Consider the following 18,254-nt stretch of genomic DNA (forward strand, 5'->3'; position numbering starts at 1 on the left):
GTTTTAATAACTTTTGACACCTAGGCAAAGTAACTCTTGTGTTTGTACAACTCCATAAAGTTGCACTCAAGTGTTATATTTCTCTGCAGAAACTGAGAGTGGAAGGGAAACTGACTTGGGCAGGGTGCGTTGCAGGTGATCTTCTGTACAGACATGCCCTCGCAGAAAGCCCCGCCGTTGAGAGGCGCCGGGTTAGTGCAGGTTCGAGATCGCTTCTGGACACCCCGCCCACATGGCACATTGCAGGGCGACCACTCTGTCCACAGGGACCATCCGCCGTTCACTGCAGGGAGTTCAGCAAAGTGCAAGAGTAAGAAGAGGTGTAGTGAGTGCACAACAACAGATTTCACTCCTCCAGAACTCTGGCATAGTTAAATACTCTAACAAGAGCTCGGGTTAATAATGATTATGCAGTCTCCGAGGCACTGCAAGGCAACAATGCATAACGGCTGGAGCAGATTGAGCGCAGCACATTCATTGTGGTGGATATACAGCTCCCCTTTCCTAATTGCCAGTTCAGTGTTCCTTGCTCCTGGATTAAGATAAAGACGTGGAACTGTGCAAAAGCAAAGCAAACAGCCATTAAACTGCATTTCTGAAGGCGACATCGACTCATACTGGTCGACAGGTTGGAGTCGACCACTTAGAGCCCTGACTGAAGCAGTTTACTCTATGATCTCTGTGTCTAACGTGTGTGGAAGCTAAATGTTTAGCAGTGCTATCAAAGCTGGTGAACCCACATTGCTGGAAGGCCTCTGGCGAATAAATACTTAATAAGCAACACTCCTTTTAAATGAGATTAAGACACAGTGGCTTATTTCCCTTCATAAAGTACACATTGATTTTAAATGAGAGGCAGTAAATTGAGTCTTTGAATAATACATTCGTTGAAATAAAGAGGAAACATCGCTCTTCAGCCGAGACACCAAGATGGGTGTCTTAATCACTTGTGTAGGGGTGCAGGAAACCAAATAAATTGATCTGAAGTGCCATGTAAACACTGTGTCAGTACGCTGATGGGTTGTAACAGGCAATAACAGCAGCTGGGAGAACGGCGTACCAAAGACTATCACGGTGGCTGTGGCACTGCGTCTCTTCGCCACAATGTTGCTGGCCAGACAGGTGTAGTTGCCCGAGTCAGACAGTCGCGCCTCGTTGATGATGAGGTTGTGGTCTGCACGGGTGTCGATGTTGTCATCAGTGATGGAGCTCAGCAGCTCTTCGTTTTTTAGCCATTCCACCTGTATGAGAGAAGATAGATATATGATTTTGGTCAACATTTCTTGGTAATTACAAAATTACTGAAACGTGACATTTCTACAACAAAGTTTAACAGGACAAGAAACTACGGTAGCCATGAGTCAAAGCCTACAGCGTCTCGGAAAATCATTTTCCAAAACACCACATTTCCCAAAATACTAGAACATTACCAAAAACAAAACAACATTTCAGAAATCAAAATAACATATCCAAAAACACTACATTTCCCACAACAAAACATTTCTGTTTTCTGAAACGTTGTTGTTGTGTTTTGGAATTTTTTTTTCCTCTGAAATGTTGCATTGTTTGGGTAATGTTGTCATGTTTTGGGAAATGCTGTAGTGTTTTGGGAAAAGCTGTAGTGTTTTGGGAAATATTTTTGTGTTTTAGGATCCATTGTTTTTTTTATGTTGCAGTGCTTTGAGAAATGTAATGCTGTGGAAAATGTTGCAGTGTTGTGGGAAATGTTATTTCGTTTTCTGAAATGTTTGGTTTTGGGGAAATTTTGTAGAGTTTTGGGAAGAGAGAGTGTTTTCTGAAATCTTAAAAGTGTTTTCGAAAAAGCTGTAGTAATTTGGGAATTGTAGTGTTTTCTGAAATGTTGAAGTGTTTTTTTGAATGTTGTCGTGTTCTGACCCTTGGGGCCACTGTTAGAGACAGATTATGAGACTCCAACAGTAAAGCCAGAGTGTGTAAAGCATTTATTTGCAGGTAAACTCGTACACGTGAGCACATCCATAATGTCGGCAATGATAGTAAGTATTGACAGTGATCATTTTACCAGTCACTTTTGATTCATCTTATAAGTAAGTTTGGCCTACTGTCTGACTTATGTTTTTCCCTGAGATAACCTGAATGATGTTACTGGGGTTATGTCAGGTTATCTTGATTGGATCTTTTCGCAAAAGAAATCCTGCAGTACAAACTGGGGACATGGAGTGTGAGATAAGTGGCAGTTTTCCAGGCAGGCAGGGTCAAATGAAAGATGCTATTGAGTTCTATCATGGGAAATGTGTTTTGTAGTTTGACCCACACTAGTGGCTAAGGCTCAAACACATTTCTTATTTTTTACTCTACCCTGCTTTGCCCCTTGGATCACAGTTACAAGGTGCAGTCGTTAAAAGTTATTCTGATGAAATGGGACAATCCCTCAAGACGATACATCTGACATGTCTTTACCACTGTCATTGTCACTGATGGCGATCATGTAAACAGACTATGACAATAATGGTATTATCACAATAGCACTGCCATTCATCTGATAGAGATAAAAAAGCATGGATGTTAGGATTCACAACTTCAGTTTCTCGTTATCAACAAGCAAATCAAACAAGTCATCAAAAGAAAAAAAAAAACAACACAGCTTTATTTATTACCAGGCAATCGGTGGTGATCTGTAGGCTAACACTGGCAACCTGTGCCTCTACCCTACCAGTCTGCACTGATATTTGAGGAGCGCTAACAAGTGCAGCAACTTCACTGCTGGACTTTTTATACTTACAACATGAAAATATGTCCAAATAATGGACTTTCATATAAAAATCAGCATTAACAATATAATGCTTGCTAGGTTGCTAGCTAGCTACAAATACATCAGCTCACTACTAGCGTTTTTTGTTATATTTGATAAAAAGAAAAGGCCATAATACCTTCTAATTACATTAAATCAAAATCATATGATGATTATATGACGATTATTTTAAATCGTAATTGACAAAGAAAATGGCTAGGTTTCCATTGTTTCTTTTGGAGCCATCTTTTGGATGATTTCTCATAGCAGTTGGTTTGATGTGTGCCTCTGAAAAACCTCTCTGTTCAGAGGGGCAAAGGGGCACTTAAAAATGAGGGCAAGTGTAGATTAAGAAATGGGATTGGGTCTAAAAGTCAGGATATCTCAGCCTCTGACACAGTGATTTTGAACTTTGTTTGTTAATCTGTCTCATGTGAGTCTTGATTTGATTTATTTTGAACATGTAAAAAAGAAAATGATTATACAAAAAAGCAGACAGACAAAAAAAGTAATATTTACAGACAATAAAGAACATAAAGCAAAAGAAATGGCCATACACATGATGACTTTGTTGAAATATTCAAAAAGCAGTGAGAAGACACACAAACATATAACTTCTTAATGAATTTAAACCAATACTCTAATTAATGAATACAGTATATGCATACACCCACATACCAAAAATCAACTACTTACAATTTTACATTATTATTTATAGAAAAAAAGAGGAAGATAAACTAGGTGAAAATAAATATTAAGTAACCAAATGAATAATTAAACAGTAACCCCTGTAAACACCTGGTGATTGTGAAACCCCCTCTTCATCCCTGAACCCCGTGAACGTCATGTTTTTAAACATTCTTTTAAACTGGTTTATGTTTGGACATTGTTTTAGCTCCACATTAAAACTGTTCCATAGCTTCACTACACAGATTGTTTAACAAAAACTCTTCCCAGTGGTCTGAACACTGTAAGTTTTGAAATAAAATTTTCCTGTCAAATTGTAACCCCCCCTCTTGATCACTGAACAATTTTTGTATATTTCCTGGTAGTAGGTCCCATACTTTATAAAGAAAGAGTGGCTACTAAATCCCTAGAGTGTCTGTTAGTGAACTAGTCATGACTTTGCTATTGAAGCATTCCACAAACACAACAGTAGTATTAAAACTAAAGCAAACTAAATTCTCTCGTCACTTGTTTGTCTTGTTATTCTTGTTTAAAAGTCATTCACTGATTGCATTGTTTTCCAAATACTGAATCACATCTTGCAGCAGTTTGCCAATTTTCAATTTGCAGATTTCAAAGGGGGCCGTTTTAACACATTCACTATCAGTGTCAGTGTCAGTATCAGTGCTGCTAATTTGGCAGCTGGTCCCATTTAGTTTACTGTGATACCAGTGCACTCAGACCTAAACGATCAAAGTCAGGGGATCCCAAATTATTTTTTGGAATGCATCATCGACAGCAAATGAGGTAATGACTCTGGAGGGTCACGGGGGAAACCATTCAGTTCCATCACACAGCTGTGCAGTGCACCCTTAGTAATAACACTGTATACCTCAATATACACACCACATCCCATTCAGACTGGATTTATTCCTTTATGGGGAGGGAGGGTGATTTTTACATTACATGGGCTGGTGTGTGATTTTAATCCTGTCCAGAATACGTGGATAGTTTTTCCACATCCACCCCAGTATTAACACTTTAGAATTACTTTTAAATAATGTGAATGTGAAATTTGTTGGAACGACTTTATTTTTGAGTAATTTACCTAAGACGTGTGTTCATAAATATGGTAATTAAACGTACATAACACTTTAGAATTTCTTTTGGATAATGTGAAAAACTTTGCTGGAACAAATAAACTTGTATGGGTTACCAACTAAAAAGCTTGTGTTCATAATTATGGTAATTAGGTCTTTAACAGCCATATTTCTAAACACACATTCTTAAGTTAATTCCTCATGTGTTATGTACTGTTACCATAATTATGTACAAATGTTTTTAGGTTGATAACTAGTGAAAATTAAATTGGATCAACAAATTCTTCCACATTATTTAAAAGGAATTTTAAAGCATTATATACCTAATTACCATAATTATGAACACAGTTGATTCCTCATAAAATTATGCCATTGCAACAAATTGTTCACATTATAAGGAATTTTAAAGTGTTAACTTTAACTATTGTTATTATTATTATTATTATTATTATTATTATTACTGTCATTATTGAACCCATGTTTAACCAGGTAAGTCCTTTTGAGATCAACAATCTCTTTTCAAGGGAAATCTGGCCAAGACAGAAACATAAGAAAAAATTTCAGACAATGACTACAATAATAAAAATTAAAAAAACATAAAAAGTATACAATAACATGTATAAATATTAACACACGAACATACAATGACAGGTACCATCCAATTAATTCACTGTTTTAATTATGAGAGCTTTAAAATCAGACTCACTCATGCGACTGTAACCACAATTACCCACTGCTTTTCTGTGAACTCCTGTCATTTTAATTCCGTTGAGAACGTCTTTCTATTTTAAAGTGTAAGAGTTGCCTGTTCTCCATGTTTTCCCCCTTTTTTTAATCAGCTCAGTGTGTGATTTGACTTTTGAGAGAAAATGGAGAAAGTCGAAAACATTTGTGCTAATTTTATAGACGAAAGGATGTCACAGGACTAGTGAAAGCCCATTAAATGGGCAATTAAAATTTTAGCTACAGGTAGTTACTGGTATTCTCGTTTGGCATTCTCCTGCTTAATGTCCATATCTATTATGGATCATGTCCTGTAATTCCTGATGGTTAAAATGCTGTCTGGAATTATTTTAATTACTGAATAAATTACAGAGAAGCACGGTGAGTTTTGTGTTTTCCAGATCAAATTAAACTTTCATGTTTGACACAACTTCCTCTGTCACTTTTCATGTGTACGACTGAGTACAACACCATGAATGACTCTGAAGGGAGATGGTCTGGTGGTGCTGTTATCCCTATTACATAGACACTACATATACAGACAAAGACACAAAGCTCTTGGAAAGAGATCAGAGAGGCAGTGTGCAGAAACACAGTGGTGGATAGAGAAGATAGTGGACTTTTTGCCCTGCCTCAGAGTGCTGCTATTCTGAACAGATATGAACCCATTTGCATTTGGAAAACATATCGTTCAAACCAAACAGCACACTCCGGAGCTGAAAAGTGAAGCCAACATGAAAATGCCAAAAATTGCAGTGCCTCAGACAATCATTTGAGGCTGATACCAAAAGTGAATCAAGTCAACTTTACAGCAAATATAACATTTACAGCCTGGTATAAACTGGGGGGAATTTTCATATAACACACCAGTTAAAAAGTTATTGAGGCTTAAAGTTACACAACATTTTGGCCATGGCTTCTTTGAGTGACAGGTGAACACTGTCTGTTGACAAGTAGCTACCTAGGCGACAAGCTTGGTTAGGTAATGAGACCATTGCATAACACCAAATCTGCAGAGTAGGGGTGCAGCATTTGCTTTCGCTATTTCAAGTTAATATGAAAGTTTTATGTTAATATTTATGTTTTGGTCACACAAAAAAGTCTTTTTCAGCATTCTGTTGTACAAAAAGACCATCTAAAGAGTTGGAGTTCAGTTTTTATGGTAAGTACATTTTGTTGCAATGGTTTTAAGCATGTTTTTGCTAATGAAAACTGGCATTTGCATTATAACAGTGACCCAAAGCTGTAAATGCACCACAGGTGCATTAGATTTTCTATATTTGGAGCTGGGCCTTTCATTAGTGGCACAGTTGAAATATGCATAGCGGCCATAAATCACACCTCTCCTTGTGCAGAGTGGTACTCTGGGCACAGACGGAGTGGCAGTATGTCAAATTACGACACAGTGAAAGTGAAACATAAGCATTCCTTCTGCTGGGTCTAAAAGTTTACATTCACTAACAGCAGATGCTCATTTCATAAATTGATCTGATCACCTCTGAACTGATCCACAGATCATTTATCCACCCGAGTCACAAACTGCTGCTGAGGAAAAAGACAACTCAGAGCTCCGCCTGTCCTGCATTCACAGACCTGCAAAAACCTCAGAATTTAGAGAGGGGAAAGAGATTGATGCAAATGGACACAGGCTTACTTAAAAGGAAAAATAGGCAAAATAAAGAAAGTTTGCTGTCGTCTTCAACCCTCCAGCCCATATGGTTACTTCTGGCTCCAGAAATCCAAGACAGTGATGGCCTCAATGCCAAACTAGAGGCTTTCAAATGCAGTGGTTATGTCCACTATTTTATAAAGTTTTTTTCTTTCAAGCATAGTGAACCCTCCAGTTTCATCTCAGTCAGCATCTCCAGCCTGCGCTCACTCTGAACTCGTCACATAGCACATGTTGACAGCATGGTAACGGCCGCATCATCACATCATGATGTCATCCCACCATGTGCATTTGTTGACATCACTGTAACGACATCCCGTAGCGAAACAGCAGACGTATAAGGATACCTAAAAACGTCATAAGCAAATGAGGAAGGTCACTGACAGAGCAGCACCATGTGACGAGTCGGGATGAAAACGTGTTGAGATCTTATATTTGAATTCACTTCCCTTGAAACTGTACGCTGACACACAAAAGTGCTGCTCACCTTTACCATGCTGTATCACCACAGCTCAGCAGCACAACCACCAGCACTAAAGCCATTAGACAGTCAAAAGATGCACCATAAACAATTACCAGCAACAGAGAGGAAAACTAATTATAAATTACAAACTTAGTGACGCTTTAGCGCTCTCACCCTGGTAAAGGAACTGCATCACTGCATTTGCAAATTACATTCATAGTGTGGCAGAACGGGCTGGGCTGATGGATTTATAGGAAGCGCGCAGGCACCCTTTATAATAAACAACAATCAGTCCAGATGCAAATAAGAAGTGCCTGTGGGCATGCAAACACAGGGTAAATAGAAATGACACACGGACCCAAGGGATGATGGATTGCAGGTATATATTGACACGAATAAAAATGATAATGAGCATCATAACACAGTAATCATTTCTCAGAGTCTGTATTTTTCCCACACCTACTGGAGTCAGCTGTAGCAGGAGTGGACTTTTTTTTTTGTTGGAGGAGAGTATTACAGCTTAATAATGGCGTACAATGGCGATAATAATAGCGAGGCCTCTACTTTCTCCTTTTTGTCCTAAAGAAAACTTGGAATCTTCAGAAACTCCAAGATTCTCCTCCACAATCAAAAGAACACCGTTAGCGGCGGTTTCATCGGAGGTAAAGCGCTTAGCTTCGCTGATAGATAAGGAAATAGAGAGACAGAAGACTCGGGGACAGGGTCTAATTTCTCATGATTAAAGTCATCTGTCAATGAATGGCTGATGCAAGTGGTGGCAGCCCCCCCCCTCTCAGACTCTTTATGTATTTATTTCAATTTTCAGCCAGGGAAATTTGTGACTTGAAAAGAGGCAATTAACGCGTGGCACGAGAACGGCCCTCACAGTGTTTGGGGCCATGCTGCACACTATCTGTGTGTCTGCTGCTAACAGCCCTTAGGTAATGATGAAAAGAGCAGAAAGGAAGAGAGAGAGAGAGAGACACACACACAAAAAGCGGGAGAGAGAAGGGACTTGTGGGTGGGGGATGAAGGGACAAATACAAATTAGCCTGGCAAGTGTGTGGCAGAGGATGTGAGAAATGAATTGCCTAATTGGCACATTTGTTTCAATTAGGATGCGGTCATCAGTGTCAGCCTTGACGGAAGGGTTTCCGGGCGGGGCCCCCGCATCAGGGCTTTCTCCCTGTGATTTCATTACCCTGCGCCGCCCCTGAAGGTCACCTCCTCTAGCCCTGCACAGCGGCCAGGTCCTCTCCACTACACACACACATTTTATTCAGACGACATTTGCTGATGATTAGATGCTGAGAAATGTGGCGGTTGAGGGGCAATTAGAGGACAGAGGAGCAATGTAACGGGTGACACCGGAGCCATCATCAAGACTTATGAGCGGAGCGCTGATCAAGACCTTGCCAGCTGACGCTTATTTTTTTTTCCCTCTGTCTGTGTGCCTCGTCGCCCAGCTCAGATGTCTACTGGTCATTTGATGTCAAGGTGATGCAGTGCACTGTAAAATCTGATAAGCAGATCTGACTTAGAATAATCTTAGAACTGATTGCCTTGTAAAAGGACAGCAAATAATTACTTTTTTTATTTTATGTCTACTTTATATATACTGTGAACTAAAAATATACCTGTTTTTACTTAATTTTGTGAAACAGACATGTAGCACAGTTAACGTGGTTTACTGAAGTAGCGAAAACTTGTCTTGAAAAAATATACGTAAATGTCAGTCTTAATTTATGTTTACTTTAACTTTAACTTTTATCTTTACTTTAACTTGATCATCATGAGTATTTAGCTATGATGAAGTTAAGAGAACTGTGAGTTCTGTTTTATTAACATGTTTAAGATCATACAAATATGACTGGTTTTCAACCAGCAGAATGCAGATATATAGCACTGTGAACTTGGTTTACTGAAGTTGTTAAAACTTAGAATGATTGATTTGACTTGCAAAATGTAAAAAAACACATTTATTAGTCTACATTTATATTTAATTTATATCAAATTTTGTAAAGTATTTGCAACTTAACTGATTTACTTTACTTTATATCTAATTTTTCAGTGAACTCAAAATAAGCTGCATATAATTTTGTGAAGTTGTTGCAACAACGGCAGCGCATGTAGATGCCAGTAACTCCTCAAATCCTCCCTATTTTTCTACTTGAAATTTCATAATAGCTGCTGATTTTAGTCAGCTCAACCTTAAACTCCAGATGTAGCAGGATCAAGGACAAACTTTTTTAAACTTGATTTGGTAAGTGTTAGCAGCTTCAGTAAACAAAGTTAGTCTGATTTAAGTTGATCATCAAAAAGTCGAGTTTGCCAATGATAAAGTTAAGAGATCTGCGAATGTTAAAGAATATACAAATATGACTGACTAGTCTGCAACCAGAAGAAGTTGCAACAACTTCACATAATTAAGTAAATCAATTTGAATTAAACTTAACAGTTAAATATATTGCAAACATAAATTGAGACTTATAGTTATATTTACTTACATTCTTCAGGGCAATCGGTTTCCTAGATTTTTTAAAGTAAAATCAGTGTGTCAGATTATACAGTGTAAATGGCACACTTCAGTGCTGTAAAAAGAAAAATCTGTTTGCTGAGTCATGCTTAGGTGTCACAATTAAGCATGATCTCCTCCCCTTTGGGCAGTTCTCAGCTGTGGCGAATTGCCGGTGTGGGCGGCGGAACTTTTTAATTGCTGAGTATCTCATCAACGCAATTACATGAATTAAACGTCTCCATCAGGCGTATCCCCGGGGACCAGGGGACGCCGGCGGGGCTCGCTGAGCAGCATATCAGAAGTACGGAGCTAATCCACCTGATGTATCCCCCCCTCCCTGCCACCAATCAACAGTACAGAGAGACACGCTCTTTGCCCGCACACACACACACACACACACAGATACCTGCGGACACTTTGAACTCAGCATGGCTCTGTGTGTTCATACGAACAGCAAGCCTGACAGCAGCAGGTAGAGTCGTGGGGAGCTATCTGCAGCTCAGCTGTGCTCTCCCACTCCGGAGGTTAATCAGAAAAGATACAGAGAGAACACAAAGTGGGCTCGTGTCGCCCATCCGCCTTCCCCCGTTGCTTCCCAAATGCCACCTCTCCTCCCCTCCAAGCTATGTGGCGCTGCATTACTATTCCACCCCGATCTGTCTTATCTTAACGAAATAAATAGAGGGAGCTCCCGGCTCGGGCCTGGGCTGGGGGGGATGTAATTGCTTGGCTTAATAATGAAGCTCATCATCTGCTCTCTGGGAGACTTTCTCTGACCTATGAGAAAGTAACAGAGAGGCGCTCAGAAAGTAGAAACAAGTGCAAAGGAGGCGGGAGGTGGGACGGAGTTAAATGCTAACTTGTTTTGGAGTAGCATCGCGATGTCTTTGTGAAGCTCAACAGAGAACAGCTTGTATCACAGTGCAGAAGCATTTAGTTGATTCCCCTTTGTGCCGTAGCTCGGGCTGTCTACCTGAGCTACTGTAGATCAAGGGGATTCATCTTGGATTAAAGGCTTTCATTCAGGGAAGTTGAAATTGGCTTCCAGTTTGGCTGTTCATTTCACACTTTCTCTCAGAGTAACCTCTCTAAAGAAACTCATTATACAGGGTTCTCATGGACTCCTTTCTCCTTGACTTAAAAGATGCTCTGCATTCACACCCCCTGATATCTGTGAAGTAAAAGTGGGGGATTGGTTTTTGGATCGGGAGCACCGAAACTAAATTACAAATAAGCCGGTCCCACGTTCTATTAACCATAGGCAAATTACAGTCCCTGCTCTTTTCGGAGATGAAGGTATTTTCGGAGCAAAACACTTGAGGATTTGCATGTTGCAATTTACACTCACAGACAGTACTCACACCCGTGTTCTCAATTTAAATTAACAGAAAACAGCCACAGGTATTTTTCTGTTGATTAACTGTTGAATAGTATTCAAGTTGAAGCCTGATTCAGTTTGCCTCACAATGAAATGTTTTGTAAATGCCAGGAGACAGTAACTATTGATTCACATGTAACAAGATGAGAAAGGTCAAAGTAAGTCTTTAAAGTTTAAACTATGGTTTGAAAAGGGAAAAATAAAACAACTATTGTATTCATATCTTGGTGGTTACACCTGTAGATACTAATGCAATACAAAGCAACTTTTATGCTACAAAGTTACTTTTGTAATGCCTATAAAGTTCAGTTTTTGCTGAAACTGTTATAAATATGGTAATGATATTTTTGAGCATTGAGGTCATATGATGTGAGATGTTTCTACAACCCCGTCGCCAGAGAAAAAGTTGGCATTGTACGTTTCTGCAAGCCGAGGATAGATTATATTTGTACGTTTATTATGTAGCAGATAAACTGAAACTTTACATTATCTTAGACTGTTACCACGGCTTTGTTAAATGCTATGGTTTAGGCTCAAAAACACTTGGATATGGTTAAGAAAGGATCACGTTTTGGCATAAGATACCCACACTTGGTAGCACAAAAGCCACTGGCTGAAAATTCAGAAGAGCCAGATCAAAAGCAAACTCGCCACGTATGTTAGACATACAGTATATCCGGCCTTATCCCTTCTTCTTCCTTCTCCCTTTTCCAGTCATGTCAGAAACTTCAAATCCAAAGCTTTTTACACTTGCATTTTGATTGGTCACACCACACGTTGATTAGGTTACTGCAGACCTGGTGTGAGACGACAGAGAGACAGGGTGGGGAGATAAAAAAAAACAGGCACAGTGCACACAGGCCAAAGTGAAAGATGGGCATCCGATTTTCAGAATGACGTCAACTCCAGAGAGAGGGGTCCAGCAGCACTCCTGCTCTGATTACTACCTGTCCTTTCAGCCTGTGAGAAAGCTGTCTCTATTATACATGCTCTGTCTTTGTCTTCCGTTGTTTTGGTATTGCAAAAGTGATTTGGACCTGTGGCTTACTGCATACTCCTGGGAGATAGATAAAGACGTGTGGTGATGACAGTCCTCCAGCAGGCATGGCCGCTCAAAGAAGCAGGTAAAAGCAGCTTTGTCTGTCTTTTTCTTAGTGATCTAAAATACACACAACTCTCACCCGTACAAACTTTTCCATCATGCTGAGATTTCTTCCTGTGAGTTATTTTATGTTTTTGGATGCAGGACTTTACAGTGACCTCTACTGTGATGGAAAGATCTTGTGGTGTAGTACAAAGTGTTAAAAATGCAGAACTTCAATCAGCTGCAGGTCAAAGTATAGATATGATTAATGAGAAGTTTAGGGCAGCCTCTGTTCAGTCTTCAAGATAAAACCCAGGCCAAAAAAGCTGTTCTCACAAAACCAAACATTGCTGTGAGCACACGGTAATAATGCAAGCTGACTTAAATGAATATATCAACATTTTTATCAACTTAGATCTTCCCTCATGTGGAATTTGGCAGCTCAACAGTAAGCGGAACCAATTTATACAGTAAATCACACTAAAACAGTAGCACTGAAGGGGGACCAAAATAGGATTGTGGAGGGGGAGGGGGGTCGTTAGGTTTGAGAATCTTTAGCAAAATAACTGAACTCTTCTGGTGGGAAAACCACATCAGACACAAATTGCTTTTCAAAGAAAACTATTTCTTTATGTGTGAACATGTCTGGAGGGGATTTTTAAGCAAAAAATAATCAACGTTTTGTGGTTTCAACCTCTCAAATGTGTCAGTGGCTGGCAACCACTTTACATTTGTACATTTTGTACATATCATATAAATGTTCTAAAAGTGACATAACATATGAGCTGACTTAGTAATCAAGAGTTTGAGGGGATGGTGATAGTGTGTTACTTAAACTGACAAAGCTGCAGACCATGGTTTGTTTTTATCTTTACTGGATGTTTTTGTAATGGATGTTTTTTAGCATGTCATAACTGTGTTTCCAGTGAATGTAGTGTCAGAAAAAGCTGCTGTTGCACTACTAGCTGGGATTGTGTCACAAAGACTGGTTGTTCTTTACACGAACATTGCTATGTTTCTATATGGGATAGTCTCACAAAAAGCTGTTGTTTAGTTTCATGAAAAGTGGTTGTTTGATTTTTTTTTTTACAGTGACAACGTTGCATTCCTAGCCAGGATAGTGTCACAAAAAGTGGTTGTTTTTAACCCAGACAATGCTGCCTTTTCAGATGGGATAGTGTCAGGAAAAGTGGTTTTGTTTTTACCAAGACCACTTTGCATTTCCAACCGACAACATACCATGAAAAGCTGTTATTTTTTGTCAAAACAATGCTCTTTTTACAGTTTCCAGCCAGGATTATGCCGTGAGAAGTGGTTGATTTTCACAAAGACAACGCTGCATTTCCCGCTGTGATAGCATGAAAAGTTATTTTTCACATTTTTTTATTAAACATCGCTGTGTTTCCAGCTGGAATAATGCCATGAAAAGGGTTTATTATTTTTTTTTACAGAGCAAATGTTGCATTTCAAGCAGGGATAGTGTCATGAAAAGTGTTTATTTTTTTACTGAGACATCACTGCATTACCAGCTTCTTTTTTTTTGTCACCAAAGGCAGGTATTTTAAGCCAGAAATGTACCTTTTTTCAAACCATAACCAACTTTTTTGTGCTTCAACCTGACCACACATTGACCACGGTTAAAATGAAATGAAATGTGAAGTTTTAAGGTATCGGCTACATAAAAATGTTAAGTATTCATATGAAAACGTACAATGTTAAAATTTATTCCAGTGACTGAGAGAGGATTTGCTGTTGGTAAACTGCACATCTTTGGGTTTTGGACTGTTGGTTGGACAAAAAAAAAGACACTGACATGAGCTTGGGCCATGGAAAACCATAAGTCTCAAATATTTTATAGAAAAAAATCATGAATTGAGAAATTGAGTGATAAAGTGTCACACTGAAGGAGTGATAAAAATGTTCCTCTCTTACCTCAGCGTAAACTAAAAAAAGCAAGTGCTGATGATGCCATATCCAGTTTATTTCAATTCTTTCCCCAACAAAACTGAACTTTGAGTGAAATAAACAGTAGGAAAACATGTCAAAAGCTGCTTTGAAAACTTCAGTATAATGGGACAAGTAACTGGAAGGAAAGAATGGCAGTGAATTACAGCATTGTCAGAAACATATCTACTGTGGAACTTCTCTCGTGCAAATAAAGAACTGCACAGTCAAGAAGACATTCCTGCTAAGTGTCAGACTCTTGCTTAAATAAACTGCTGGAAGCTCATGATACAAAATGCTTCCACTGTGAGTGATTGGAGACTCATTAGCTCGCTCTGACATCCTTGCTGACGAGGATGATTTCCAAACACACGGTTCAGAAGCACAGTGTTTACGCTGCACTGCCAACCGCAGGTTCACACTCTGTCGGGCCTGCGCCGCGTTCGCCACAGCAGCATCCGCTACAGCAGCATCCATCCCGCTGCTGCACTCTGAAACCTCACACTACACTCACGGACGCCATCTCAATATTTCATGGACGAGGTGCGCTGATATCGACTGGGCTGAGGATATCTGCCCTGTGCTCTCTACATTATTCACTCCCATCTCTTGTGGCTGGGCTCATTTGTGTTGACAAAGGACTAGATGGGAGGTTGTGATTCGGTCTGTACTGCTCAGATTCAACTATTTTTATCCCCCCTGTGCATTCTGCGGCAGTGGAATGACATCACTCCTCCATTTCCATGTTGAATCATTTAAACAGCACCGGGCCGGAGGTTGACCTCCACTAAAATCTGTTCTCTGCACACATCATATACACATCTATTGTTCGTGCTGATTATTGCTGCACCAAATATAGAGGGAGATATTTTGCATTTGGAGACATTTTACTGCTATATTCGCCCAACAAGTCAGTCTATCAGGTTCTCTCTCTCTTCTTCTCACTGTGGGAAGCTGTTCATCGTCTCACAAGAAGCTGCTGTTTAAGTTGCCACCAGGCACTTAATTGCTCAAAAAAATCACAACACTTGATGTTGCTAAAAAAAAAGGTACTATTAAAAACAGTATCTTATTAGGTTTTTTCATTGTCCCTAGTGGTTCACTCCAGCTGTGTCATGCCAAGGCGTGATGACATGTTCACTTGACTACAGCCTTACAGCAAAGGATAGTTGTCTCGGCTGATTTATGACTGTGCATAGGCACGATGCAGAGTCGAGGATTTAGCCCAGTGACACTCAACCAAATCTGGCCCCCGACTAGGTGCCAGATCAAACATCTTCTAATTCACACGCTTGGATGGAGTGGGTGCCCCATGTACAGAGGCTGTGTCCTCGCTGCAGCGGCCACAGGTTCGATTCCGGCCTCAGCCCTCTGCTGCATGTCATCCCCTCTCTCTCTATTTTCCCCTTTCACGCTTAAGCTGTCCAATAAAATACAGGAAAAAAAGCCTAAAAAATAATCTAAAAAATTTAAAAAACAAAGAGATTTACATTGGGAATTATTCTTGTACTTTTAGTACACATAAGGTGCCAAAGTGCAAAAACAGCATCAAAAGAGTTTATCAAAAAATGTGGAGAGCCAGTGGAGGACACCCCCCTCACTCCCAAAAGAGGTCCTAGCTAACTTCATAATGTCCTAAAATCCTAGAAATGCCCTAAATCCTAAAAAATGTCCTAAAATCTTGAAACTGCTGATAAGTCTTTTACCTGTAATGGAGTAATGTTACAGTGTAGTATTAGTATTTTTATTTCAGTGTAAAACAAAAAGTTTTTTCTTTTTTTTCTCCACTACTGCCCAGCTGGTACCAAAGTTATAGATTTGCTGCATGAGGAAGCATCACAGACAAACCAGCTGTGACACAGATGATTACAAACCTGAATGATATTAGAGATGAACAGTCGGGTTTCTAATGATCCGTGTAAACATCATTCCATACATGATCTACACCAGGATTCATGACCAGTAAAGAACATCTGGTGTCTTTCAACAATGACAGATGCTGGCGGGTGGAAACGTCTCCATATTTCATATTAGTTTTGTTTTTCTTCAAAAATCGATGGTATTGGTGATCCTTTACATCTGTATGAGGTTTTAAAAATATTTAGCCAACGAAAAGTATTAAAAAGAACTTTTGAAAAAAATCATGTGACTCCATTGGGATTTGAAAATTTTGGCAAAAACTTCATTGCTTGCTCTCTTGTTTGGAACCTTTACAAAGCTCCTTTTTCATTGAAAAGTTTCCTTGAAGATTTGTCTATTTAATTTAACTCTAGATCTACTATCACAAAGTTAAGTCAATATGTAAATGAGCATATGACATCATTTGACAACTTTTGAAGCTTGTGCTAGTTTCTTCAGTTAGAAAAGAGTTGGCAACACAGGAAGTGCCATACACAGCAGAGCTACATGCAAACAGTGACGAGGCGTTCTGTCTAACTTCTAAATGAAGAACTGGTAGTGTGAATAAGTATAGCACTTTCTTAACTCAAGAAAGACTCCATGAAGTCTAATGTTACTTCCTGCTATCAGCCAGCTGGTACACGACACCACAGATCCAGATCATTTCTTACTACAGCAATCAAGCTTTTTTTTTCATTTTTTTGGGCCATTTTGGCTTTAATTGACAGTTATAGCATGAAAGGGGTAGGGAGGGGGATGTAACATGCAACAAAGGTTGGAATTGAACCTGCAGCTGCTGTGGCAAGGACATAGCCTTCGTACATGGGGCACCAGCTCTACCAGGTGAGCTACCAGGAACCTCAATCAAGCTTTTTTGACTTTATGCACCACTGACAACTTTCTGCACAACTGTACAATTCCCCCATTGCACCTTTTTGACATACATTTTGTGTTCTTCTATTTTATTTTTTCATTTCATATTTTTATACTGCATCCATATTTTAATTTTATATCTTATTCTTACTAGTTACTACTTTTATTCCTTTATATTAATTGCTTTGCACCAAAACACCAAATCAAATTCCCTGTATGTGTAAATGTACTTGGCAAAAAACCCTGATTCTTTTTATGACAACATATCTCAACTTTTTCCTGTCGAAAACCTTGTAACATCATTTGAGCTTGACTGAGGCTATACATTAATAATATAATGCAACAAGTCCACATATAAAAGCACAATACCAACTTTTTGGTAGAGTGTTCTATTATTTTCAGAACACTGATTTTCTTTTTTTCCCCTCAAAAAGTAGTCGTTTTTTGGACTTACGAGGCTACGACCAGACAGCCACCACATCTTAGATCCACTGATGCAATATCAATTAACAAGAACTGAATGTCCATGTTGCAACCAACAGACAGTGATAAGATTCCCTTTCATGACTTTCATGTCTTCACCCACACACCCACGCTACTGATGGATCAAACCACAAAATCCAGGAGGAGAAAGAGTAACATCCCCCCCTTCACACTCACTCTCTCACTCACACACACAAATACACACACATGCACGCACGCACGCACGCGCGCGCACACACACACACACACACACACCCTTAAATCATGCTCTAAAAGTGTAATTGGACCATTCACTTTGTGACCTGACCCACTTTAAGCCAGATATTTCTCACAGTGTGAACTCACAACACTCGTGAGGTTAATGATGCTACAAACTGAATTTGAGAAGAGGATCTCTGAGCATCTGATGCCTATATTTTATTGATACACTTCACAGTTGTTTTTTTACATACTTGATAAAAATGTATGCCGTGAAACCTCTTCATCTCAGTCTGGAACCTTCACCTCTAAATGTTTCTGTGCACTTCTTGCTGGTATCTAACAACACTGTATCAATCTCTTAAAGGTCAGAGGAAAGCAGAGCTGAAGGTAGGATTGGCAGGAAGTTACTCTCCCAGAATAAGGATAGCCACTGTGATGCAGATCTCTGCTCAATGGGAGTATAAGCTTCTCCGCTTTCAGGAG

The 18,254-nt window shown here is 39.4% G+C and overlaps 1 protein-coding gene across 6 annotated transcripts in view; it reads right to left on the bottom strand.

Moving 5' to 3' along the window:
* unc5db (unc-5 netrin receptor Db) overlaps window positions 1-18,254 on the bottom strand; it is a 273,315-nt gene that overhangs the window by 104,885 nt on the left and 150,176 nt on the right. For all 6 annotated transcript variants that reach the window (XR_015776501.1, XR_015776502.1, XR_015776499.1 and 3 more), the window contains exons 5-6: window positions 1,061-1,241; window positions 116-283 (exon numbers count right to left, since the gene is read on the bottom strand). Coding sequence is in view for 2 of the 6 variants with exons in the window: in XM_088077178.1 (XP_087933304.1) it covers window positions 116-283; window positions 1,061-1,241 (349 nt within the window). In the remaining 4 variants the exon portion in view is untranslated. The remainder of the gene's footprint in view (window positions 1-115; window positions 284-1,060; window positions 1,242-18,254) is intronic.

The sequence above is a fragment of the Plectropomus leopardus genome, chromosome 4 (assembly GCF_026936395.1).
Source record: "Plectropomus leopardus strain MGB_pleo_1.0 chromosome 4, ASM2693639v1, whole genome shotgun sequence".
In the NCBI taxonomy this organism is placed as follows: Eukaryota; Metazoa; Chordata; class Actinopteri; order Perciformes; family Serranidae; genus Plectropomus; species Plectropomus leopardus.